Below are 26,059 nucleotides of genomic sequence, written 5' to 3' on the forward strand. Positions count from 1 at the left end.
ATTGATCAGGCTCAGCTTTGTTGAGTTGAGATGTGGTGAGATCAGCTCTGATTTTTCTCTTCAGTAGTTCTTTGATGATCGTCTGGGGTGTTGCAGTCTGCTGACAGTGGTAAATGACGATTGTCTGCCAGTGTATGAACAATAAGCAAGATAGCTGTGTTGTGTTTTTGGACCCCTGCTTGTTGGAGGCAGTTACTATAAGCGCACATGACTGCAGCACATACTGCAGCTGCATTTCACAGAGGATGTTTATGTTTTTTGTTCCCTGAGAAGTCTAGATTCATCACTGTAATTATCTTTTATATTCCCCGGGAACTTTGCCAGTGTATTAACTTTCCCCATTGTATCTCATCACCTTTCCGTCAGTGCTTATTGCCGTCCTCTTGTTGGATATGCGTAACCCTCCTTTGGGTACCATGCAAAGTCCATACTAATGGATTTTGTAAATCAAATAAAGCGATGAAATAAACTGATCTATAATTATTAGAACATTTTCCATTTTGTGTGCATGTGTGGTGGAGGTGTCCCATGTGGATATTGCGATGGATGACGTCGGCAAATGCCTTCAACCCACTTCTGTGCACAAATTGCTAGCCTAATCTCTTAATATTGGTTTATTTTGAATTCTGTATTAAAAGTTCCTCAACCTCAGGAATGAATCAATATAATTTGTTTGTGTGTTCATTTACTGTATACTTAAAATATCTCAAAATACCACTTTGGTTTCCATAAAGTGAATTTTATTCATTTGACACCCTGTCCGCATTAATGAAAACAATATCTTTATTTCATAGCTTCAGCAAGGGTAAGATCATTATGTTTAAGGTGACTGTGTTTTGTGCCTGTTTATTGTATTTTGAAGGTAGTTTAAGGTTTCAAATCATAAAATTGCCTCATAATATGAAATTTGTTGATTTCCTCTCAATAATATCGATTTTAAGAAGCCAGACCACATTGTGCTTTCTGTTTCCTGTTGTGTGCTGTTTTGAGTTTATGGTGGTTAAAAAATTGGTACGGTACTCCATTAGAAGTGAAATAGCCTCTAATCTTTCATGAAAAGGATTTTGTATAAGTAAATGTAAACATCAGCATTGTTGTTGAATGAAGGTGTTTCCTTGGTTACAGGAATTCTCTTGCAATAACTTACAATAAGTACAATCTTCTACAGTCTGAACTGTAAGATGAGCAATTCCGAAAGAGATTCAGGATATGTTTTTCATAATAAGTAAGATCAAATAAATAAACAAACTTCATGTCCTGTGAGCAGAGAGTCACAATTTTTAGAAACATAGTTTAGCAGAAAACACAAGGCCATGTCAATATAAATTTAATGTTCAAAGATACAAGCAGAAGTGAGGTCTATGGGTATTTTTGGTCTAATTGTGTTTTTCAGTTACAATCTATCTTTATAGTTCTTGCCCCTGCAACCAGAGTATAGGGGAGAGAGAGGCAGCCACCTACCTCATTTGGCTAAAATCCAGGGAAACAATTTTTAAGAGTAGCTCCTGGAGAAAAAACACACAGACACATGCTAAAAAACAAACTCTGCATGGACAGGTACTTGAGGCAGGAATAAAACCCACGATCCTTGTGCTGTTAGAAAGTAGCAGTAGTCATCCTACATAGTCTGTTTAAGCTGCTGCATCCTTTTCTTAATTTGATTGGTTTTACTGTAATTTGATGTAACTACTTGATCTCATGCCCTTATGTTAATAGTATTGCTATTAGTGTATGAAGTAGAATTTTGACATTTTACATTTAGGATACTAGTACTGAAAGCCAGAAAGTGGCGTGTCTCTTTTCACTTTTTGCTGGCACTTATTCTTAACTGTTTACAGTGGTTATTTTTACACACAAAATTGGTTGGTCAGCATCAAACTAATGTTATTTGCATGGAAATTAAAGACTCTGTTCTGTAATTCCTTATCTGTTTGAGGGAGAATGCGCAAGGATTAAGACAGTTTGAAGTAATTGCATAGCTGCAGCATTTTATATGACCATAACCAGAGCAAATATTTGAATCATGATCAGTTTTCTGGTTTTGGCGTTTTCTTTTAAAAGCCACTACAGTATTTTCTCTACATTAAATCTGTAGAATGTACAGTGGTGTGAAAAAGTGTTTGCCCCCTTCCTGATTTCTTATTTTTTTGCATGTTTGTCACACTGAAATGTTTCAGATCATCAAACAAATTGAAATATTACACAAAGATAACACAAGTAAACACAAAATGCAGTTTTTAAATGAAGGTTTTATTATTAAGGGAAAAAAAATCCAAACCTAAATGGCCCTGTGTGAAAAAGTGATTGCCCCCCCCCCCGTTAAAACATAAATCAACTGTGGTTTATCACATCTTTGGAAAGCTGAGTTCAATTTCTCTAGCCACACCCAGGCCTGATTACTGCCACACCTGTTCTCAATCAAGAAATCACTTAAATAGGACCTGCCTGACAAAGTGAAGTAGACAAAAAGATCCTCAAAAGCTAGACATCATGCTGTGATCCAAACAATCTGTGGACTGACGAGACAAAAGTTGAACTTTTTGGAAGGTGTGTGTCCCATTACATCTGGTGTAAAAGTAACACAGCATTTCAGAAAAGGAACATCATACCAACAGTAAAATATGGTGGTGGTAGTGTGATGGTCTGGGGCTGTTTTGCTGCTTCAGGACCTGGAAGACTTGCTGTGGTAAATGGAACCATGAATTCTGCTCTCTACCAAAAAATCCTGAAGGAGAATGTCCGGCCATCTGTTCGTGACCTCAAGCTGAAGCGCACTTGGGTTCTGCAGCAGGACAATGATCCAAAACACACCAGCAAGTCCACCTCTGAATGGCTTAAGAAAAACAAAATGACTTTGGAGTGGCCTAGTCAAAGTCCTGACCTGAATCCGATTGAGATGTTGTGGCATGACCTTAAAAAAGCGGTTAAGGCTCGAAAACCCTCCAATGTGGCTGAATTACAACAATTCTGCAAAGATGAGTGGGCCAAAATTCCTCCACAGCGCTGTAAAAGACTCATTGCCAGTTATCGCAAACGCTTGATTGCAGTTTTTGCTGCTAAGGGTGGCCCAACCAGTTATTAGGTTTAGGGGGCAATCACTTTTTCACACTGGGCCATGTAGGTTTGGATTTTTTTTTCCCTTAATAATAAAAACCTTCATTTAAAAACTGCATTTTGTGTTTACTTGTGTTATCTTTGTGTAATATTTCAATTTGTTTGATGATCTGAAACATTTCAGTGTGACAAACATGCAAAAAAATAAGAAATCAGGAAGGGGGCAAACACTTTTTCACACCACTGTATATCTGGGGATTGTTTTAGACATTGCAGTTTTGTTCAGTTTCTTTTAGAATTTACTGAGCCCCACTACCTGCTGTTACTAACATTCCAGTCTAGATATTTCAAAAGAAATATTTCTTCTAGTCTGGTGTAACAATTAACTCTTAAGATCTGCTGTTTTCTTTTTCTGTCCAGTGTGGAAGAAATGGTTTCAAGTACTTACTCCCTGCTAAACCACTGGAGCTCCACCAGGATAGTTAATGTGGCAATGAAACCTAATGGTTTCTACTGGGCTCTGATACAAGGGATGAATGCAGCCCTTCATGTCAGCAGGGACAATGACAAAAAACTTTGCCATTTGGAAGAGATGTCCATATTCACTCCAGTAGCCTGAACCTAGAACATTCATCAGACATATGGACTCTCATACTGCACCAGTGCCTTGTGCCCAGAACAGGCACATGAATCCCCCCTCAGACTACCAGAGTCCTGTGTGCCACTCCAGTAGTGAATACAGTCTCTTCCCCAGGTATCCATTAAGTCACACATACAGTACAGGTTATAGAAATACAATAAATATTCCAAAAATGTCACAAATTCACCAAACACAACCAATTAAATAATTTACCTATCTACTTTACTATTTACCTATGTAATCTACTCTTTTATGTTTTGGGTGTTCCATGGCCTTTACATTGTGTTAAGTGGAGTGGCTGTTATAATGTGGGCCTCAGAAAACATAATTAGCAAGAGCCCAGACAGAGGGAAAACCAAAAGCATCTCAAAATTTGTTTTCATTTTTGTCGGACCTTATATATAGAGAATTCATGTTTCAGTTTGGGTGGCACGGTGGCACAGTGTTTAGCGTTGCTGCCTCTCAGCACTGGGACCTAGGGTTCAGTTACTGGGTGCTGTCTGTATAGTTTGTGTGTTTTTCCCATCATCGCATGGGTTCCCTCGGGGTGCTCTGATTTCCCCACACAGTCCAAAGACATATTGGTAGGTTAATTGGCTCCTGGGAAAATTGGCCCTGTTGTGTGCATGTTTGTGTCTGTGTGTGCCCTGTGAGGGGCGTCATTCCTCCAGGCTGTATTCTGCTTTATGCCTGTTGCTTGCCGGGAGAAGCTCCAGCTCCCTCACAACCCTGGATGTCTCTAAGTTTCTTTATTTCCCTGCATATTTAAGCTTCTGCTCAATTTGGTGTGGTATTCATGTGGCATTTAAAGTTTTCATTTATTTAATTGGACTGTAACAGAGTTCTGTCCTGATGAGAACAGATGTAGTTCAAGTGCGAATTTTCCCACTTAACTTGGCTTCTCAAAACGTGGTGTAAAAACTGTACTGAAACCTCAAGTGGTAGGCATATTTTTAACTTCTGAAATATCGCCTTTTATATGCAAGTAAACAATTAAATTGTACAATTCCCATTTCTTCTGTTTCCAATGTTCACGTACTTATTTAATTGTGACTTATCAGCCTGTGGCCAAAGTCAGCAAACATGTGCTCTGTAATTTTGCATCAGCCTCCCCTTTGAATGCACAGAACATGGACTGTCCTCCTTGAGCATTTCAGTTTTTAGTCTTACTCAGTGCTTGTTGCTACTTTGTAAAAGAGATGAAAATACTGTTAGCCAGAAAGGTAAGAAGAATCAGAAAATCATAAGATTTTGCATGGAAATGAGATGCACTGCAGTGGCTAGAGCTGCATACATTGTTCAATTTAGATTGAACCTTAAAAGGTTAATGATAATAAAATGATAATAGCTTATATGTATGTATTCTCGTGTTAAACTGGTTCCCGTTGATGAAATTCTAAAATTACATTAGTTGATCTTTTTTTATTTAAATACTAATGATAAAATGATTTGAATATCCTGATAACTTAGCTAATAACTCATACAGAAATGAACACATAATTCCAGTCATTTTTAATCCCAGCCTGTACACGGAAACTGTATTTTTGTTCATTTATCGCCATTCAGTATTTAGTCCAGTGCAGAATTCTGAGAATAAAGTAAAGATTAAGATTGCAGTCAGAGACTCAAATTCCACATTACATTCTGTGATGGTGGGAGGTCAAAACCTGATATGTTTAGTGCAAAGCCTGATCACTTCATCCCTCCTGAGAGATGTGTTCTGAGTGCTTATAAGCGGAAACCTAGGGGCCTTATTTTCCACTGTGGGTAAAGTGCCTATCTAATGTGCTGTCTGATTTACTGTGGAGTGGGCGGTGTGGCCGTGGAGGTACACATTGATGCACCAGCCCTATGTCTGACTACTCTGATGTACTGGCTTGACTGTTCCCTTTTCTTATTTTACTACTTCTTCACAGAAACTATATCTTTCACATGCTTAGTCTTATTGTTTTGTATTTCTGTTTTATTATAGTTTTTGTAGCTGTACCTGAGTTGTTTTCAGCAATACCTAAAGCAGTGAAAAGAAACAGACTTCAAGCTATTTGAAGAAAAAAACACGTAGAAGTTGTTCAATCAATCAAGAGTTTTGCTCAGAATGTAGTTTAAGCTCTGTTGTTCAGAGATTTTCAGTTCAACTATTGGGGTTCCTTAAGCGATGGCATCATTGAGTTTGTCTGGTATGAGGTGGTCTTCGATGCAATGGGTTATCTTATCAATCAGACAATCGGTGACCTCCATCACTTGCCTGGTGACTGTTGTCATCGAAAGCAGTGCATCTCCTATGTGTCACTACTGGCACTGCAGCACACAGTATGAGAAACAAACGGCTGTCATAATGTTGTAGTACAGAACAAAAAGGGCTGTGCTTATACAGGAAGGTAGGCACAGTAATTGAGTAATTGTGTTTAACGGCCTGTCAACCAGAACTTGATAGAAATGCAGTTTTAAGATGACAAGTTCTGGGGAAGGTGGCTGTTCTAGATCTGTCAGTAGTAACACAACAGGAAACTAACCAGAACACCTCGAGACATGCAAAAAAAAAAGTAAAACAAGTTTTACTGTAGCATACTTTATCTGTGATGTTCAATTTAATGACAAGAATCACCTCCCAGAACTGCCCAAAGCCTCACTGGCAACAGCTCATACTGTTAAATAACACACCCCAACTTACTCAAAATAGGACTTTTAGACGGTAATTCCTTGAAGTGTCACTTTAACACACCACTCTGTCAGATTGTATGGTTAGATGAGTAAAAAGGAAAATTATTTCCCTGAGAAGCATTATTCTTAAGTTAATATGTTCGTTTTGGCTATGGTAAAAATACGTCCACTCCAGACCTCTTAAAATAATTTTAATATTTTCAGTATTAAAAGTAAATCTAAATCATTTAATCTATTTTTATTTCATACAGATTTAACATGAATTTATATTTGACAAAGATTTTAGTACATTTCGTAAGTTCATATATTCTTGCCTGTTTTTTTTTTACATTTATCTAGTCATAATGTTGTCTACAGTACATACTGTAGTTTGATCAAAACCTAACATTTTTTTTTCTGTAATTGGAGCTTAGAAAAAAAGATATGTATGAAACTTTATATCATCTTGGGATTCCTTGTGTCCGAGTCTGAAAATTGTCTACAGAAGGGGCCAAATTGAGTGGCATGAAAAATATTTTTTGTTGTACGTTGATATCGGTTGGATCACGGTGCACATTCTTCAAGCTAGCACTGTAACTGTCAAGTGACGTCACCAGCACAGGATTAATTTCTGAACTGGAAGCAGTCGAACTGCAGCTGGACAAGAGGCAGCTCATTTCACTGAAATATGAGAGATGGTGCTGTCTTCAGATGTAATAATTTGTCATAGTATGACCCACATATGCAATATATACATGCTGTATACAATAACAAAGTCAAAACGGAAATTATTTCCATTTGGACAGATCAAAAAGAATTAAAATCTTGATTCTTGTCAGTGGTCTATTTTTCCACCTTGCTGTGATTTTCAGATTCTAGTGAGATACTGAGAAGTGAGGCTGTGAGTTTTGTCCAACATTGGTTTGTTACAGAAGGATCGGCCAACACCGGTTCTGTGTCTGCAGGTTTCTTGAGTCCATTTAAAGTTTAAAGTCTGCTCATATTTGAAGAGAAGGGGGTAATTGGTAAACTGATCCAATTAATCCAATATTGATATGAGAGATGATTAGAAGTGAAAATCAAGTTCTACAGCTTGTGTTTCTAGAGCTGACTGCATATAACAAGACAATCTAAGTGATTTCTGACCAGATAGTATTCATGGAATATATCAGTCTTCATATAATGCATATTGTGTATTATGTGCAGTTATTTAGTGTGCCAGTATAAAAAAATTGTTTGAGAAATTATAGTTCTGACATTTACCCACACCCTTTTCTTGAGTATGTAATTGATCAGTATACAGTCTGTTGTTGATATATGTTATTACTTCAAACATGGATGCCTGCTTTCAACAGTGCTGTCACTAGTTTGAAATAGTTTTTGTCTGGTGTGCTGCAATATGATTTTCAGGAAAAGAAAAACCTATATTTTCTGAATGCGTTAATGGTAATCGTAGTTGTCTGTCTTCTAACTAAAGCAGAGTGAGCCTTTTGGAATTTTATTGTGCCACTATACAGTAGATGACAAATTTGACAAATAAGATCAGTCATCAGTAGATGACAAATTTGTAAAGATGCCAAATTATTTTATTGTAGCTAGTGATCTTTTAAAACTCAAAAGAGTGTTGATGAGCTGTATATATTGTATCAGTTTCACAGTTCATTTTGCAGTAATGACTGCCTTTAACAAGCAACTGGCCTAGAGTGGAAATGTAGAGTATGGACTAAGATGTATTTTGTACTTAACTATGCACATTTTTTGCTGCGATAGACTGTACCATAAGCTGTCTGTTCAATCTGTAAGACTCTGCTCTACTATGTATTACTAAGGTGCCATTTTGAGTAATGCGTTTTCACTTCACATGAATTTGCCATGGTCACAGAGAGTTGTAGCCTAAATAAAAAGATGCAAATCCTGTGCATTTGGATAATAAATAAGCAATACGAGTTTATTTGAGGTCAAGACTTTTTTACACAGATAAACTAAATCTACTTTTAAAATTGAAGTGATTGTTCACATAGGTGATATGAATTAATCTTGCTTTTTTAAGGCATTATGAATTCTGTAAAATTACCATTTTAAAAATGTGGTCACATTCTTGAATTTTTTTGCAGATTGTTTTGAAACAGGAAGTCTCTGTAATATATTGTTGAGGCAGATATACAAAATCTGTATTGAGATATTGTTAACACTAGAACCGTTCAACTAGAAGCTATAAAATACTGCATAAGCTGCATTTTTATCAGAGGTACTGTAAATACATCAACTAAGAGAATATAATTTAACATGAAATAATTTAATAAAACTTATAGCTATGCTGTCAGAATCTGTTAGATAATTGGTTGATTGAGTGGCACCCACATATTACCAAACAGTTAACATAGCAAAGCATATCATAGCATGTTAACTATTGTGGCAGTTTTGAACAGTCAGCACAGTTTTAGTTTATATTAACAGGTTTACAGGCCTGTAGTTTATGGAAGTGTTTATAGCAGTTCTTAATACTGTTAATACTTAGTTGCACAAATACACAATTTACCATTTAGTAGAGCTATTTTTAGTATTTAATGTGCATCACCACATTGCACCTTACATTTATAGCTGTATGTGTGCCTTTTATTGACTTAATGGTGCATTGTGTAGAATGTATTAGGTATGCAGGACCTAACACATGATATAAACTGAAGATACCAAAGTGCTTTGCCCCAAAGCAAATGTTTGTTGTGTCCCACAATAAAGAACCCACTTGAGGCTTTTATTAATAGTTCAACATGCAGGGAGCTTTGAGTCTGTCGAAGTAAAATGGAATCAAGGTATTTCAAGTCATAGGGATTTTTAGGTCATTGTACATTGACATAGAAACAAAGGGAGATTCTCTGTTTTCTCTGCTGCTGACATGTTGTCAGGAGAGTTTTGCACAAGCGGAGATGTTGAAATGAGTAGAGGAACGGATGTAATGATGTTTGAGACAGAACCTGTGTCTTTTCTCTCGGCATCGGATCTGGGGAGGCAGTGTATCAATGGCTGTTGTTCGGTCTGGATGAAATCGTCTGTTTGTTATTGACTGTGGAATCAAAAACACTCACTTCTGAGGACCGTTACATTTAATTCAGCCTTAATTAGAAATCGGAGAAATTAAGTATGATTTTTTTTTTCACAGGACCCTGACCCTACCGTACTTGCCTTATCAGAGTTAAGTTTTTACATCTCTCAGAGAATGTGCAGATAGATTTAAGTGTTCTGTCCTTTATAAGAAATCTGTTTATTCCTAGTAAGGCTAGCAGTCACACAAAACCTATCCTGTATGCAAGAGGTGCAAAGCAGGACTACGCTGTGGTCCAGATGTCAGTCATTAGAATTACACACATACACACATATACAGGGAGTTACGACATACCAATTAACCTCGCCAGAATGTTTTGGGAAACCCGAGTGTCTAGAGAAAATGCACACCAACTCAGGATGAGCATACAAGTATCCTTGGCTTCCTGAGAAGAGACTATGTTGTAATACATCCCAGGACCCAAGACTGTGAGGCTTTAGTTCTAATAGCCACAGGAATATGCTATTAGGATTTGAGTGTTATATAGGAAAAAAATATAATTGTGGGGAAAAAAGATAAAAAGTTGTACAATCTGTAAAACAATTGGAACTATTTTGCTTTCCAAAAATTATGGGAAAATTTGCTTGACGCCATGCTTTTGGGTGTTCCATCCAGCAGATTAATGTTTAAAAGTACTCTGTATTAAATGCTATTTTCACTTACCTTTCTGCTCATCTGTTGATGAAGATTTGCTCAAATTAAGGTGGTGTAATGAACTTGAAATATCCAGCATCTGGTGTTGATTTTTGTAATATCCTGTAGGTTGTACTGTATGTGCCGGAAGGTGTCAAACCAATATTCAGTGAGAATCTTACCTGTTGGCAGGAAATGGTTTTCATAGTTCTGAAGACAGGGGTGGCATGGTTGCACAGTGGTTAGCATTGCTGCCGTGCAGCTCTGGGGCTCTGGGTTCAGTTCCAGACCCGGGGTGCTCTCTGCATGGAATTAGTTTGTTCTTCCTATGTTCTGATGGGCCAAGTGTTCAGGATTCCTCCCACAATCCAAACACATTCTGATATTGTAGGTTAATTGCCTTCTGGGGAGCTGGCCCTGGTATGAGTGTGTGCGTGTGTCTGTGTCTGCATGTGTCCTTTGATGAACTGGAGTCCTGTCCAGGATATCCCTTGCATTACATCTATTGCTTGCAAGAATAGACACCAGCTCCTCTGTGATCGTGAATTTGTTGAAGCAATTAGAAAATAGATGATTACATGAAAAATTTCTGGCCTTACTGTTATATTTTAACTTAGGTTAGTTTATTCCACCCCCCCCCCACCCCCCCCCAGTGATGCTCAGTTTGTACATATAACATTCTTTACTATTTTGGAATGTATTTTATTTATCGCCTGTAAAAATCCCAACGTGCTGGGAGTTGTATTTTTTGCTGAATTTAAATTAGCATTAATAAAGGTTGCATTGCCAAAGATTTATGCGTGGTTTAAATTAAATGTATTCATCTTTAATTTATTGGTCTGTAAGTCTGTTGAAATGTATGCATTAGTGATGGTTAGGATATTGTCTGGTCTTCTCTATGGCAGTTGCATGTAATTGGCCTTTGATGTCATGTCCACTGCTACATTCAAGGAAGTGTATTCTTTTTGCTGTGCTGTGTTATGTCTATAATAGTGGACAGTTGCTGGAGCATAACTATCTTCATCTCTACAGTCTTTCTTTCCTCTGACCTTGTTGTGCACTACGATGGAAAGAAGGAACAATAAGATCACTGAAAGAGAGATTTAGATTTGGAACTCCCCTTTGAAATTTTTTAATCAGAGATTAATTGGAGGCTCAGTTAGGCACAAAGCCCATTGCTTGCTTTTTATAATCTGAGACTCTAATGTCAGCTAAAAATATCTCTACACTCCTCACCCTTCCACCATTCAGTCTGTTTAAAATAGCTTCTACATCTCCTTAATACTCACTGAGCCTTTACAAAAATACACTTTTGTTGAGTTCCGATTAATTGAACTCCTTAAACATATACACCTACTGTATGTGATAATTTAAGCCATAGTGAACTTTCCCTGTCATGGTATGTTTTGGAATATACAGTATGGTAAACATATTTATGGTAAATATGGTTTACTATATATACATATGGTAAACACTGTTCATCTATTAGTGTGCATGTTTTCTGGCCCACAACATGCCATTGATTTTTATATAAAAATTACACGTTTACTATTAGAATTTTTTTTTAAACAAAATTTTGAGAAACTTAAGTGTGAGAAATTTAGTCTTTAGTTTAAAACATTTCCTAATATGCATTAACATACATAAACATTTTTATGATTTTATGATGACTAATTTAACCTGATGTAGTGTGTTAATCTTATTTATTATGCCACAGAAAATGTTTTATATTTGAAAATGCTATTTCATGAACTGAACAGACTGGAACCTCTTGTGTAATTTCTATAACTTTGGCTTTGATAGAGTGATGTTCATACTATAATGCTGACATTATATTGTATGTCCAATGTAGGAATGGTTTTCATTTGAAATAGTTCATTTGCATAGTTGTTCATTTTATCCTGATTTTACCACTTTTGAAAGAAAGTTCCTCATAAGCCAAACATATTTTTTGTTTTTTTTTAAGATGAAAGTTTTATTAAACCAGAGTTTGTAAGTTTTGAGTTCTCTGAAGGGAGTAGAAAGTGGTATTAATGAAAGACATTATTGGCAGAGCCTACAATGTGCATCTGTGTCTCCTAAATATTTTTTTTCAGAAACATCTAGTTCCTTGGCAGAAGGCCATTTAAAGTGATTTTCAGTTTTCAGTATATTAATTGTAAAATTCCAACAATTGTCAGTTTCGATGTGGTCCCAATGTAGGTGCAGCTTTTGAGCCACCTTGATGGACAGTTTAGTCATGGGATTTAAGGACACAAGCCTGCTAAAAGGAGGAATAATTGAATTGCCATGTCCTAGTTTTAAGATCGTGAGAAATAACATCCTTTAAAGATCTCTCTGTAGTTAAGTATAGCCTAATATTTTTAAAAAGCCATGTGTAATGATCAAATTATTTTAAATCAGAAGAAAACTTCTCTTATAGACCTAGGTTTCCAGGTCTTTCAAATTAGTCCTAATTTTGCTTTCACAAAATGAGAAAAACATCTGTACAATGGATAACAAATCTAAACACATTTTACATAAGCATCTGATATGCTGCTTCTACTGTATGAGCTTTCTTTTTTCATTTTAAGGCCTGTTTTCAGAAGTAATATTTAACTGAAAATAAATAAATTGCAATTGGAAAAAATAACTAGGTTTGAGCTTTACGTAAAGCTTTACTTTACTTTAGGTAATGTTCTCAAAACAGGGGCATAGTTCATTATCTAAGAAGCCGGCTTCTCCAAAAATATTTTGAGGTGGGATAACAGTTGTTTGTTCATTGTTTTTATAAAAAACCAAGATAACAGTAGGTAATCTGGAGTTAGAGGTCCTGTTGCCTGCCACCACATTTCATTTGTTTTTGATACCCCCCATCATTTTGTATTTTTTGGTCGTATTTGAGATCCAACCAGGAAGGCTGGAATGTGGAATTAAGAATGTTTCCGAAATTAAGAGGAATCTTGTATAGTTCATTATTTAAGACATTATTTATCCCCCCTTGTCGCTGGATTTGGTCTCTAATACCTGTGACTAATTTTCATATTTTTTCCTGGAATATATATGTGGTAAGTACTCCACATACCAGACTTGGTATGGAAAAAGCATTTGAATATCAGTATTGGGGTCTGTAAATGATAAATAAGAGCACCTAATATATCTGAAAAGTAATTTAAAGTTTAAATTTAAAATTTAAAGTGTAATTTAAAGAAAATTTACACGTTCGCATGTGTAGCATTGTGTTTGAGGGTAGGAAAACGGAAAACAGAATAGGGAGCCTTTCGAGGGAATGCTGCTGCACTGCACAGACTGAGTAAAGACACTGATATTGATGACTGATTTCGCTCTCTCATGACATAATCATACACGCACAGGACGAAAACTGAATGACAGCATAGTTCGTGAAGGGAACTAGGGAAGTTAAGAAATTCTCTCTCTTTCTAACTATCTTTATAACTTAATTATTAATTATTCTTCATGGTGAAAATAATGGGATCAAAGTCTGGACATTTCTGGATATTTGAAAATTCCCCCCGGACGGAGATATAAGGATCAAAATAGAGGACATGGCCGGGAAAATCCAGATGTATGGGAACCCTAGAAGGCACCGACGCTAGCTCTTCTGCTGAACCTGACACAGACAGCACTTGCTAGTGTTGGCAAGTGTCGGAAAATGGCTATAGCTTCCTAATCAAAATAAGTACTTAAGTGTGGACCACTGAAATTCACTCATAAACTTTAAAGAACCCTTAAGTTGCAACAAAGGTCAAAATAGTGTTAGCATTATCTAACATAAGAGTAAGAAAATCTGTATCTTTTTTCCTATTCCAACGTTACTTTGTTTGTTTGAAGTGACCAAGACATAAAACAATGGAAGAGATTGGTCTCAAGTGAAGCTCTAACCAAAGGAAAACAATCGAGTTATCTTTTACCTAGACAGTGCTCAGTTGTCTCTACTGGTTGGAAGACAATACTCCCGAGTGTCTGTTTAAAACATTGATTAACATCAGTTGTGTACCCACGTTTGAAAAGCAGCACTAAACAAACAGAATTGAGACTTATGTAAACTAACTATAGGTAATCCTAAAATAATTATGTAATACTCTACTTGCTGGGGTATCTAAATCTACTCTGAACAAACTGCTGTATGTCCAAAATTCAGCAGCCAGAATCCTGACCTGGTCTAGTGCAAATGTTCACATTACTCCTATCCTGAAATCCTTGCACTGGCTTCCGGTCAAAATCCGTGTAGACTTTAAAATCCTCATGCTCGCCTATATGGCTCTCCATGGCTTGGCACCTCATTACCTGTCTGAACTATTATCACCCTACTCCCCACCTCGCAACCTTCACTCTTCTAATTCTGCTCTCCTTACTGTCCCCCAAGCCCGTCTACATTGTATGGGTGACAGGCCCTTCTCCTGTTATGCCCCCAAGCTCTGGAACTCTCTCCCCAAGGATATCAGAGAGTCACCTTCTCTAAACTCCTTCAAATCGAGACTCAAAACCCTCTTCTTCAGAAAAGTCTTTACTTAACCGGTTCCATTCTTCACCCTTTATGCCAGCAGCCATATCACCCTGCAACTCACAACTGGCAACCCACTGAAGCTAAGCAGGTGTGAGCCTGGTCAGTACCTGGATGAGAGACCTCCTGGGAAAAACTAAGGTTGCTGCTGGAAGAGGTGTTAGTGGGGCCAGCGGGGGGCGCTCACCCTGCGGTCCATGTGGGTCCTAATGCCCCAGTATAGTGACGGGGACACTATACTGTAAACAGGCGCCGTCCTTCGGATGAGACGTAAAACCGAGGTCCTGACTCTCTGTGGTCATTAAAAATCCCAGGGCGCTTCTCGAAAAGAGTAGGGGTGTAACCCCGGTGTCCAGGCCAAATTTCCAATTGGCCCTTACTTATCATGGCCTCCTAATAATCCCCCTCTATGAATTGGCTACATTACTCTGCTCTCCTCCCCACTGATAGCTGATGTGTGGTGAGCGTTCTGGCGCACTATGGCTGCCGTCGCATCATCCAGGTGGATGCTGCACATTGGTGGTGGTGGAGGGGAGTCCCCATTACCTGTAAAGCGCTTTGAGTGGAGTGTCCAGAAAAGCGCTATATAAGTGTAAGCAATTATTATTATTCTGCTTTTCTTAGTACCACCATCCACGGTCTCCTCTATATATTGTATTTGGGTTTTATCTTGTGTATTCTTCTTATTTATTGTTGTTGTCATCCTGTAAAGCGCTTTGAGAAGCCACCTTTAAAGGCGCTATATGTATTATTTATTATTATAATTACAATGTAATCACAGTAATGCACAACTGAAACAAGTTTTAAAATTCAAACTAGTAGTAAAAGCAAAATAAAAGAGCTTTGCCTTGTCCTTACCTAAAAATTAAACCCAATAATCATGACACAACATAAACCATGTAAAAAAGGCATTGAAGAATAAAAAAAAAGTTTATATATGTAAATTGAGACAAATAATCACTATCCCAAAAATTGTAGTGCACCACACTACAAGCAAAAGTTGGCACTGCAGTGAGAACTCCCAGCCAAGTTCAAATTGGCGCTGTCCAGTCTTGCTGCCGTGAATGGGGGGAAATGGAAGTAAGGCTGATGTTGTCTGGAGACAAGATGGGTTCAGTGTTCTGTCTATGCTCTTGCTGCAGTGAGGGCGTTGGTTCAGGGATGATGTCCTGGCTCGCCAATACGTACCAGTCCTTGTCCGGAGAGACTGAGTGACTAGGACTGCTACTGTATGTGCATCACTGATGCAGGCAGAAGAATGGAGTGACGCAGGTTGTCAGTCAGGCCTGTCTTTGGTGCTCTGTGGCAAAGAAAACTGTTTGGCACTATTGCAGACAACCCCAAAAATTTGAGTGCAGATTTCGGAGCTGTTCCCCTGCTCCTGAAGGGTTTTGCGGCATACCCCAACCTCATCTGGAGCCAGGGAGTCATATAGGCTCTGATCTAGTGATGCCACAGGCCTCTTGCATTCTTTCTCCAAGTCCAATTTACTGGTCAGACCTGTCAGATCAGGGACTCAGTGGCTCAGACTACTGACACCAGCACTGTCGACACTGCTGGCTTCGGGGCAGTTTGCTTCTCCTTGTGCTGCTGTCTTCAGTGTCTCCCGCCTGGTGGAGCTCTTCCTCCTCCATTGCTGTGGAACTGGTAGCTGTGTGGCAGTCTCGAGCGGTGGGTCACCGAGTGCCTTCTTAAGTGCTGTAGTACATTCAGCTGAGGATTGTTTTTTCCCTGAGACTCGATCACAGGCTTATCCATAGGCAAAACGGTTCTTTCCTTCTTAGTGGCACTTCAGTCTCCCCTATTTCTGCTTTGTCTAACTGTTCAGCTCTAGGCTCGCACAACTCTACGTTTGTCTAACTAAATTCACTGAAATATCTGTGTGCTCCTCCAAAGCTGCCAATTTCTCATCTGATCTCACAGAAGATTCTTTTGATCAGTGTCTCTCACACCCAGCACAACTAAGTAAACATCCCTTGCTTTGAAGCTCTAGGAAGTAGAAATTGTGACACTAGTTAGGTGTTACCCATTGTATCTAAGATTCTTAGACCTCCATTGTCACTTACCTCAGCCTGTAAAAATGCCGTGGATGATTATACTTAAACACACAAAAATCTTTATTTAAGATCATCTTTATCTTTGGTAGACTCAATGGATACAAACTGGTGAAAATCAGTCCTTGTGCTTTTGAATCCCACTGATATGACAGCTTCTGTTCCACCCTAATTTCATATTTGGTTGTAGCCATTCATCCCTCCATTTTGTAACCGCTTTATCTAATACAGAGTCATGGGGTAGCTGTGGCCTATCTCGGCAAGCAATGAGTGGAAGGTGCAACACACCCTGAATGGGATGCCAGTCCATCTGAGGGCACACACAGACACACACACTCACACCTTTGCCACTTTTCCCAGAAACCAATTAACCTACCAGTAAGTCTTTGGAAAGTGGGAGGAAACCGGAGCAATCAGCAAAAAACCCCACAAGTACAAGGGGAACATACAAACTCCATGCAGAAAGCATCCTGGAAATTGAACCCAGGACCCCAGAGCTGCAAGTGAGCTATGCCATGTCACCCTTCAATTGTAGCCTTCAGGTTTTATTTGGATAGTAAGGTCTTTCTTAATTTTAAGTAGATTTGCAAAGAACATATGCTTGAGATCCTGAGTAAAATTAAAGTAGATATGTCTAAAAGGTCTTCTTTAAAGACTGTGTTGCATGATAGATATAACTCCAATTAGTTTCTTATATTCCACAATCTTCGTTTCACTTCTACCACAATACCCACAATACCGAGAATAAACCCATTCTATTAGAACTAGTTTCAGGGTTCAGACAGATGGGTGGGCTGCTGAAGGTAGACAACTTTGCAGTGGTCTAGATGTTGAGGTGGCCTAGCTGCACATGATATAACTTGGTGTTAGTGGTTGTGGTCATTTGAGGGTGTTTCAGACATGCTTGGATTCAGGGACATCAGTTTCATCGAAACTCAGGAAGCATTAATTAAGCTGATTAGAAATGTCTTACATTGTTGAATAAGATCTGTGATACCCTTATATCACACTTGATAGCAAACCATTCTTTGAGAGGTATAGCTAGTTCATACTTTACCAGCATACTTTACCATATCACCCTAAAACTCACAACTGGCAGCCCACTAAAGCTAAGGAGGTGTGGGCCTGGTCAGTACCTGGATGGGAGACCTACTGGGGAAAACTAAGGTTGCTGTTGGAAGAGGTGTTAGTAGGGCCAGCAGGAGGTGCTCACCCTGCAGTCCATGTGGGTCCTAATGTCCCAGTATAGTGACAGGGACACCCTACTGTAAAAAGGCGCCGTCCTTCGGATGAGACGTAAAACCAAGGTCCCGACTCTCTGTGGTCATTTAAAAATCCCTTGGCATTTCTCATAAAGAGTAGAGTTATAACCCTGGCATCCTGGTCAGATTTCCCATTGGAAATGTCCCATCTGCTCTCCTCCCCACTGATAGCTGATGTGTGGTGAGCGTTCTGGCGTGGATGCTGCACATTGGTGGTGGAGGGGAGTCCCCATTACCTGTAAAGCGCTTTGAGTGGAGTGTCTAGAATAGTGCTACATACAGTAAGTGTAAGGGATTATTATTATTTACTAATTTACTATTTTGAAAGCTCACACACATGCACTCTCAAAATCTGACGCATTTTCCTTTTCCTCCTTTACTCTTTGCACTCTCATTGTTTTTGCCATTTTTCACCTTGTTCTCTTAAAAACTGTGACAAAAACTTAACGAAAAGGACAGGGATTGTTTTTTTTTGTTTCACTTTACTTTCACTAAGATGGCTGACTCATCTCAAGCTTTTTTTCACCTGATGTCTCGCTAGGTATAGAATAGAGTAGTGTAATATACAGTATAAAGACATTTCTGAAACCGTAGATTGATCATTTATAGTCAGACCTAGATAAGGAATTTCCAGCATAATTTCCCACAGTGCTTTATCAGAGTTGTAAGGGAAGTTGAAAGTCTTTTGCTGATTTAGCAGATGTTATAGAAATAGTGCTTTTTGCATTCTTGATTTTATTTGTCCTACAGGGTTTCTTGGATTCATAATTTAACCTCTTTTTCCAAAATGTCAAATACATTTAAAATATTTCTCATTGAATGATACGTGAACATTGACTCTTAGATTGTATTTATCATGCCACTTTTCTGCAGTGCCTTATAATAAAACATTCATGAAATTCAGTTGCTTCATCCAGCAAAGCAGTAAAGGTAGTTGCTGAAAGTGGAGGTTGAATGATGTTATTTGATGAACAATATGAATTTAAACCTGGTTCATGTCACTATGGGCCTTGAGCAGTTTGCCCTTAGTGGTGGTATAGCACTTGGTGATCTCAGTCATCCTGAATTAAAACAAGCTAAATTGATTATAATGTCCTAGTTATAAATAAACACACTTCAGAAAGTTTTCATCTAAGTCTAAGTTTTCATCTATAACTGTAAGGATTTCTTATAGTGAGTTCCTAGTATGAATACGAATCGTGTTCCCAAGATGAATAAATGAATTCCAGCTGAGTTCATATGATTTCAAATACCACTGAGAGATTAGTGTTCTATTGATATGAGGTTCCAAGTCTGGGGTGTCTTGTGGGATGATGTTTCACGTACAGAGAGTTAATAACTTTGCCTAATGATATTACAATAGATAAGCCTGTAACTCCTGTTCTGATTACTTTTACTTTTGTCATTGTGTTACATGCTTTTATTTTTAACTAATTTGAATTTTGTAAATGTGCATTTCTTAAAATTATTTTTCTTTTGTGAACTCATCGGCAGCTTGAATGTTGGATTATATTGGATATATTACAACAGCTTAGACACTAATGTAATTATTTAAATGTACATAATAAAATTAGTTATTTAACAGATGAGGAATATAACTTTCATTGAGTTTAGGGGAAAAACATAATTGTAAAAAGCCACTGTTAGTGAAATAAAATTTTGAGTTTGGTTTTAACTGATTAAACAATGATTTCATGTTGAAATAAATGACTGCTTTGTTTTTTTATTTTGTGTTCTCTTTAATCTTTTATTGATACATCTAACTTTTATGATGCCACAAAACGTCTATAAAAATATCAACAGTGAAGAATCTTTAAGAAGGAATATGATTCTTATTGAATATTTCAAGAAACAATGCTGCACTGATTTGTGTACTTATGGGTAATAATCTGATAACACACAATGGATTTCATCTGCTGGGTTATTATGTTAAAGGTCCAAAAGTTAGCTTAATTTTATTTAATTAATGTTATTTCCATCATTTGTACAGTACTGTATCTGCTTTAGTGGACCTTTTCTGTTTTAAAAGATCAGTTTGATCTGCGTTGCCCTATTAAAATCTTATAGCAAGACAGTTTCATCATTATTCACTGCTATTTTAATTTTCAGTTCATTCTGTGTTTCATTTTCTTCCCCTGATTAATAGAAACAGCAAAAAGGCAGCATTTTCAGTTGTTGCTAGAGATAGAAGAGAAATCAATTGTAAACATGCCAGACTGTAGCCTGCATCAATTTTCTGTCACCATTACAGACACGACAGACTTTGCTAGAAACCTAAGTGCTTGGACAGGTGCTCCTAAATTCCAGTGTGATGCATTCTTAAGTGACAACTGCAGAGGAAGAAAAAACACTTCAGTGTTTGGCCTGATGCCTGCCAGGGGCCATTGTTTAAGACGAAGGTTGCTCGGAGTTTGATCTATTCTCAGCGTTTGCTGTCTGTGACTCATCTCTGTAATCTGCAAAAAAAATCTAGGTTGGCTGCCAGAGAAATATTTCTCGGTAGTTTTCCCTCAAGTGTTCCCCTCTAAAAATCCTTTACAAATTGAAAGCTTAATCCCTTTTTATATCTGTGCAGATCCAGTCACACCAAGAGCTAGTGACTGCTCCATCTGCAGTGACAAAGAAAAGATGGCCTTTCTCAGTCCAGACCATCTTCTCAATTGATAACCCCTGAGCACTCTGCAGGATGCCCTTAAACAGACCAAATCTATCCACTAGGTGGCACCTGGAGGCCCTGTTTCTCAGTTTTCTCATTAAATTTATTGGTGCTTAATAATTGTATCTATTTTTGTTAGCAAATGTTAATGGACCAAAATTGGAAGGCAACCAATATATGTATTTGTAGCCCTGTGCAAAAAATATTAGGGCTTCGCTAAGAACTGTGTGTAATGCTTACAGCTTTTGTTTGCCTTGTCCTGTTTGCACTTATTTTTCCCTTATGAAGTCACATATTTGCTGAAATGAGAACATTATTTTTTTTTATTTCATATTTCTTCATTTATGTTGAGGGTAATCAAGTAATCAAGCTCATGAATTGAGGAGATATGTGGCCAGCATCATATTATATAAAAAAAAAACTTTGTCAATTTGTATCACATAATTGCTGAACTGAGAACATTATTATTTTTTATTTCGTATTTCTTCATTTATGTTGAGGGTAATCAAGTAATCAAGCTCATGAATTGAGGAGATATGTGGCCAACATCATATTATATAAAAAAAATATAAATAAAAACTTTGTCAATTTGTATCACCATGTGAAGAGGATTTTAGAACACAGGCAGTGTGTTAGGAGTGCTATTTCTTTACCATGCCATGAAAAATTAGGGCAGGTGTGTTGGGCAACCAAGTCAAAGAAAAGGAGAAAAAGGAAGTTTTCAGCAGCCTCACAATGTGAATTATGGGCAGAAATACAGAAAGACATCTGTAGCAATACAGAGGCTGGTTTTGAGAAACAGTTATTGTAACTGTTACAGTTACCTTATGCATACATAAAGTTCCATAGATAAAGATTTATCACAGCATATCACATCGAGGTCTAATTTCTCTGATTTGTGTGAGTCATAGTATCAGTTCCTGTTTAGCTATAATGTCATATTCCATTTCACAGAGTAATTAAAGAAACATTTCTTCCTGTTTTTTCCACATCTCCTGTGGAGTGAACAAGAGTTTCCCTTGATAGTACTATACCCCATCAACTGTACTCCACCCTTGCTGTGTCTTGCAGAACTAGATTAATGTGTGTGCGCTCTGTTTGAACCGTTTTGATTCTCTTAGATGCTTGGGAAGGTAATGACTGCACAGATGTAATAGCCTTGATTCTTGCAGTAGTCTGATGATCGTCTTGTTTTGAATTTATAAGAATTCCCAGTTTACCAGAGGAGGTGGGGCTCACTTCCTCTTTCTGCGTTATGATAATAGTAGTAAACACAGTGATAGCACCTTCCCCTTTATGTCTCTCTCAGAATGTCACACTACACTGATGAGCCACGGTTCACTATTGAGCAGATTGACCTGCTGCAACGTTTGCGGCGGACGGGCATGACCAAGCATGAGATCCTGCATGCCCTGGACACCCTGGACCGGTTAGACCGAGAGCACGGGGACAAGTTTGGGCGCCGGCCAGCCTATGGTGGGGGAGGTGGGAGCGGCACCACAACCACCACCACCACCTCGACCAACAATAGTAACAACGTGGCAGCCTCTTCGTCCACCACCACCATTGCCACCCAGACCCAGTACCGAGGGCTTTCTCCCTCCCCCAGCAACAGCTACGACACATCACCACCTCCCAGTGCCGCCACAGCCAATCAGAACGGCCGGGAGAGCATGTCCGCCACTCCCAACGGCAAGTTGTCGCCCAGCCGCTACACTGTTAACAGCGTAGGGGCGAGGTCATACAGCTTCGAGGCTACCGAAGAGGATCTGGACATCGATGACAAAGTGGAGGAACTCATGAGGTAAATGACATCAACAGCAGCAGGGAGGTCGGGTGTGGTTAGGCTTACATTACCGATCTGTTCTTGGTCCAGGAGGTTTCAGGAACTCTATTGTCCCCTCTTACAAAGACTTTAATGCAATATCGTTAGGCAAAATCATAATAAGAGCAGTGTGTAGGGCTGGCAGTTAGCTTTATTAAGTAAGGTCCTATGCTTGAACCTAGCGAATGCAATAAAAGTACAATTCAAAGGCCGGTTTTATCCAGGGATGGAAAAATGGGTGTTAGACAGCATTATCACCTTCCAGTGTGATCTCATCAGATCTCAGAAGCCAGAACTGGTCAGTACTGGAATGGGACACTTCTAAAAAAACAAGATTGTTGCCATAAATAGTGTTTGATGGTCAGTTTGAATAGTTGTTGGAATAATTCTCACTTCTTTATCTGAATGTGCTTTGTAATGCAGCAGCTGATGCCTAGTGCCATCATACGAATTATACCCTCTGAGATATAAGACATCACTGCATAATGTATAATATTTTAATACTTCATAAATAATCTAGTATTCTATCCAATACATGTTGTCATTTACACTAGGCTTCACTGTAATCATGTCCTATTATGATTAAACTTATTTTGATTGAAATTTATTACAAAAGTATTTCCTCAATTTACATAGACTTTATTTACATATTCAAAGACAGATATGTGTGTGGCTGCATATCTCAGGATCTAACAAATCTGAATTCTTTATGTTGCATTCTGTCAGTATACTAGCTTGAGCATAATGGTTTACAATCTCTTTAAACCTTCGACCTAAAACAAAACAAAATGTTTAGCCCAGGGTCGCTTAGTGTCAGATGTCAGTTACCCATCACACCATTGTACCAGAAATCTACTGCAGTGAGAAATAGAAACCCACAAACAGCTACCAAAATATAGTCAGTTAAAACGTTCCCTGGAGAGCAGCTGTACAGCCTTCTGCCTGAAGTGGTTTTTGAAAAAAAAAATGGATGTCTTCCTTTATTTTCTTGAAATAATCTTGTGCTTTTATTTGAAACATAGGAAAGGATTTTAACAACCCATGGGAGATTTGTTAGAGAAATTTGACAGCTGCATCCTGTCCACGATGGCGGCCCAAGGGAAATTTTGTGTGTGAGAGCCAAAGGGGTGGAGGGATAAGGTAGATTGGCAGGCTTAGAATTCCACGGTTAAGGGCTCCCTTGAAATTTAAGTGGATTTTCTAAAAAGGCAAGCGGCAGAGATAGACATTTTTAACCACAGAAACACAAAATGTGTTGTCACTACAATAGGACGTAAACATCTCATTTTTCCCCGAAAGAAAGCACCCCCTGTTTAATTCTCCTGCTTAATGTGTTCCTTTTGAAGGCTTTTGACCCAGCCATTGTGCATCTGTTCATCTTGTCTTTTTCGTGTAGGAGGGACAGCAGTATCATCAAAGAGGAGATCAAGGCCTTCCTGGCCAACAGGCGGATCTCCCAGGCCGTAGTTGCCCAGGTTACAGGTAAGTCTTGCTGTGATCCATTTGAGATGTCCTAGGGAACATCTTCCTTCACTACAAATAATGGCTTCCAGGCATTTGTTTGTGCCCCACTCAGAATGAAAGTCGAGTCAGACCTTTTCCAAAATTTATAGTTAACTAAACTCGTTCCTCTGAGGGCATATTATGTAATAGTTGGATGGTCCTTTCAGTTTTTTAATGGTACGTTTTGTTTGTAGTTCACTAAACAAGTGAACAATATTTTGTTCTGTCATGATTTCAAAGAAAGTCTTTAGATGAGGGTTCACCACTCCTGGTTGTGGAGTGTGGTAAAAACCTTCTCTACCCCAGGAGAGTATGCCAGCAGCTTCTGGGACTGAAAGGGGGCTGTGTACGTAAAATACATTTCACACAACAATTAATTCTTTCTTGTTTTGTGGCTGCCTGACAATTTGCCAAGTCACAAGAACATGGTTGCACATGCTGCCATTCTCTGTAGTCGTTTTGAACTATTGAGTTATCCATCATAACCCTGAGGGTTCTGACATCAGTGAACATGGTTTTAGGCTGATGGCCTGTGAGGTCCACCACTAAAAGAGTGGTTTTAAAGAGCTCATAAGACAGCTGTTGCAGTTGGGTAACTTCTACCTTGAAGGGCATGTATAGTTAAGCTGAAGGATCATTACACAAATCTGCAAAATTGTTTTCTGTGTACATGGATTTCAGAACATTTTAAAAGCCCCTTGTAATGTTTTTGTTGTACATTTTTGGAATTTTAAACTGAAAAATGCAAATTCCGAGTTTTTAAAACTGCAGTGTTGCATGGTAGTTTGAAACAGACGTAGCTGTGTCTATTATTGCTGCTTGCAGATTGTGTGTGGGGGAATGTGCTGTTGAATCATATGGTCTGCTGTGTTTGAACTGGCAGGCATCAGTCAGAGTCGGATCTCCCACTGGCTGCTGCAGCAGGGCTCTGACCTCAGTGAACAGAAGAAAAGAGCCTTCTATCGATGGTATCAGCTGGAGAAAACCACCCCAGGTGATGCTCACTATACCTCTGCCATGCAGGCCCTGTTCAGGATTTGCTGCAGCTTTAGGGCTTTTTATGTCTGTAGATTGAGTTACAGTTCTTGACTAAGTTACAGCTGAACATAAGAAAAACCCAAATAAGATAAGACACTGTATCCCTCCCAAGTGTGAAGCCCCCAATCCTGGCAAAAATTATTTAAATTCCTACTTTTAATGACACATATAATGCCTTACAATAAATATTGTAGAACTTTTGAATTGATATAAATATAGTTGTTTTGAACATGGAATTTGGACATATACCCAATCATGCTTACTTAAGATAGTGTAATGGACCAAATAAAGATTTATTCAATGCTGAAAAGCGAAGAAAAGAAACACAACATTTCGGCTGTGGAGCCTTCTTTGATGGACACCCTTTACTTGTTCCTTCGCAGCCTATGCATGATGATTCAGCTACCTACTTGAACTACTTCAGATTATGTAATATTAAAACGAATCCACTTTTAGATGTTGGGATATTATTCGGTTATCTTTTTCTTAACCAGTAATACAATTTTTAACTTGTGTGTGAATAGTATTGTTAGAGCCCAACATTTCAACATGTATCATGAAGTTATGCTGATTGCATTTCTTAATAGATCAATGTGAAGAAACACCTGCTGGACAGACAAGAGTACTTTTACTTTTGCTTTAGACTGCCAGTTTGCTTGTGATAAAACCACTCTACATTTAAGCCAAGTTTTCTTCTTCTCTGTTGCAAAAAACCTCTGGTTAAGAAACTATTTAAAACGTTATACAAAAACTGCTTTAAAGCCAGTAGCCGTATCACCCTGTGACTGGCTACCCACTGAAGCTAAGCAGGTGTGAGCCTGGCCTGGACCTGGATGGGAGACCTCCTGGGAAAAACTTGCTGTTGGAAGAGGTGTTAATAGGGCCAGCAGGGGGAGCTCACCCTGCGTCCTTTGTGGGTCCTAATGCCCCAGTATAGTGATGGGGACACTATACTGTAAAAGGGCACCGTCCTTTGGATGAGACGTAAAACCGAGGTTCTGACTCTCTGTGCTCATTAAAAATCCCAGGGCGTTTCTCAGAAAGTGTATGGGGTGTCACCCTGGCATCCTGGCCAAATTTCCCATTGGTCTTTACCAGTCATGGCTTCCTAATAATCCCCATCTATGAATTGGCTTCATTACTCTGT

The 26,059-nt window shown here is 38.5% G+C and overlaps 1 protein-coding gene across 8 annotated transcripts in view; it reads left to right on the top strand.

Moving 5' to 3' along the window:
- Positions 1 to 26,059, top strand: part of LOC148674567 (homeobox-containing protein 1-like) — a 35,691-nt gene that overhangs the window by 3,072 nt on the left and 6,560 nt on the right. For all 8 annotated transcript variants that reach the window (XM_088624799.1, XM_088624800.1, XM_088624801.1 and 5 more), the window contains exons 2-4: positions 21,856 to 22,350; positions 23,768 to 23,853; positions 24,758 to 24,868. In XM_088624799.1, coding sequence (XP_088480925.1) covers positions 21,857 to 22,350; positions 23,768 to 23,853; positions 24,758 to 24,868 — 691 coding nt within the window. In that variant the 5' untranslated portion in view covers position 21,856. The remainder of the gene's footprint in view (positions 1 to 21,855; positions 22,351 to 23,767; positions 23,854 to 24,757; positions 24,869 to 26,059) is intronic.

This window comes from Lepisosteus platostomus, chromosome 3 (genome assembly GCF_059453375.1).
Source record: "Lepisosteus platostomus isolate fLepPlt1 chromosome 3, fLepPlt1.hap1, whole genome shotgun sequence".
NCBI lineage: Eukaryota > Metazoa > Chordata > Actinopteri > Semionotiformes > Lepisosteidae > Lepisosteus > Lepisosteus platostomus.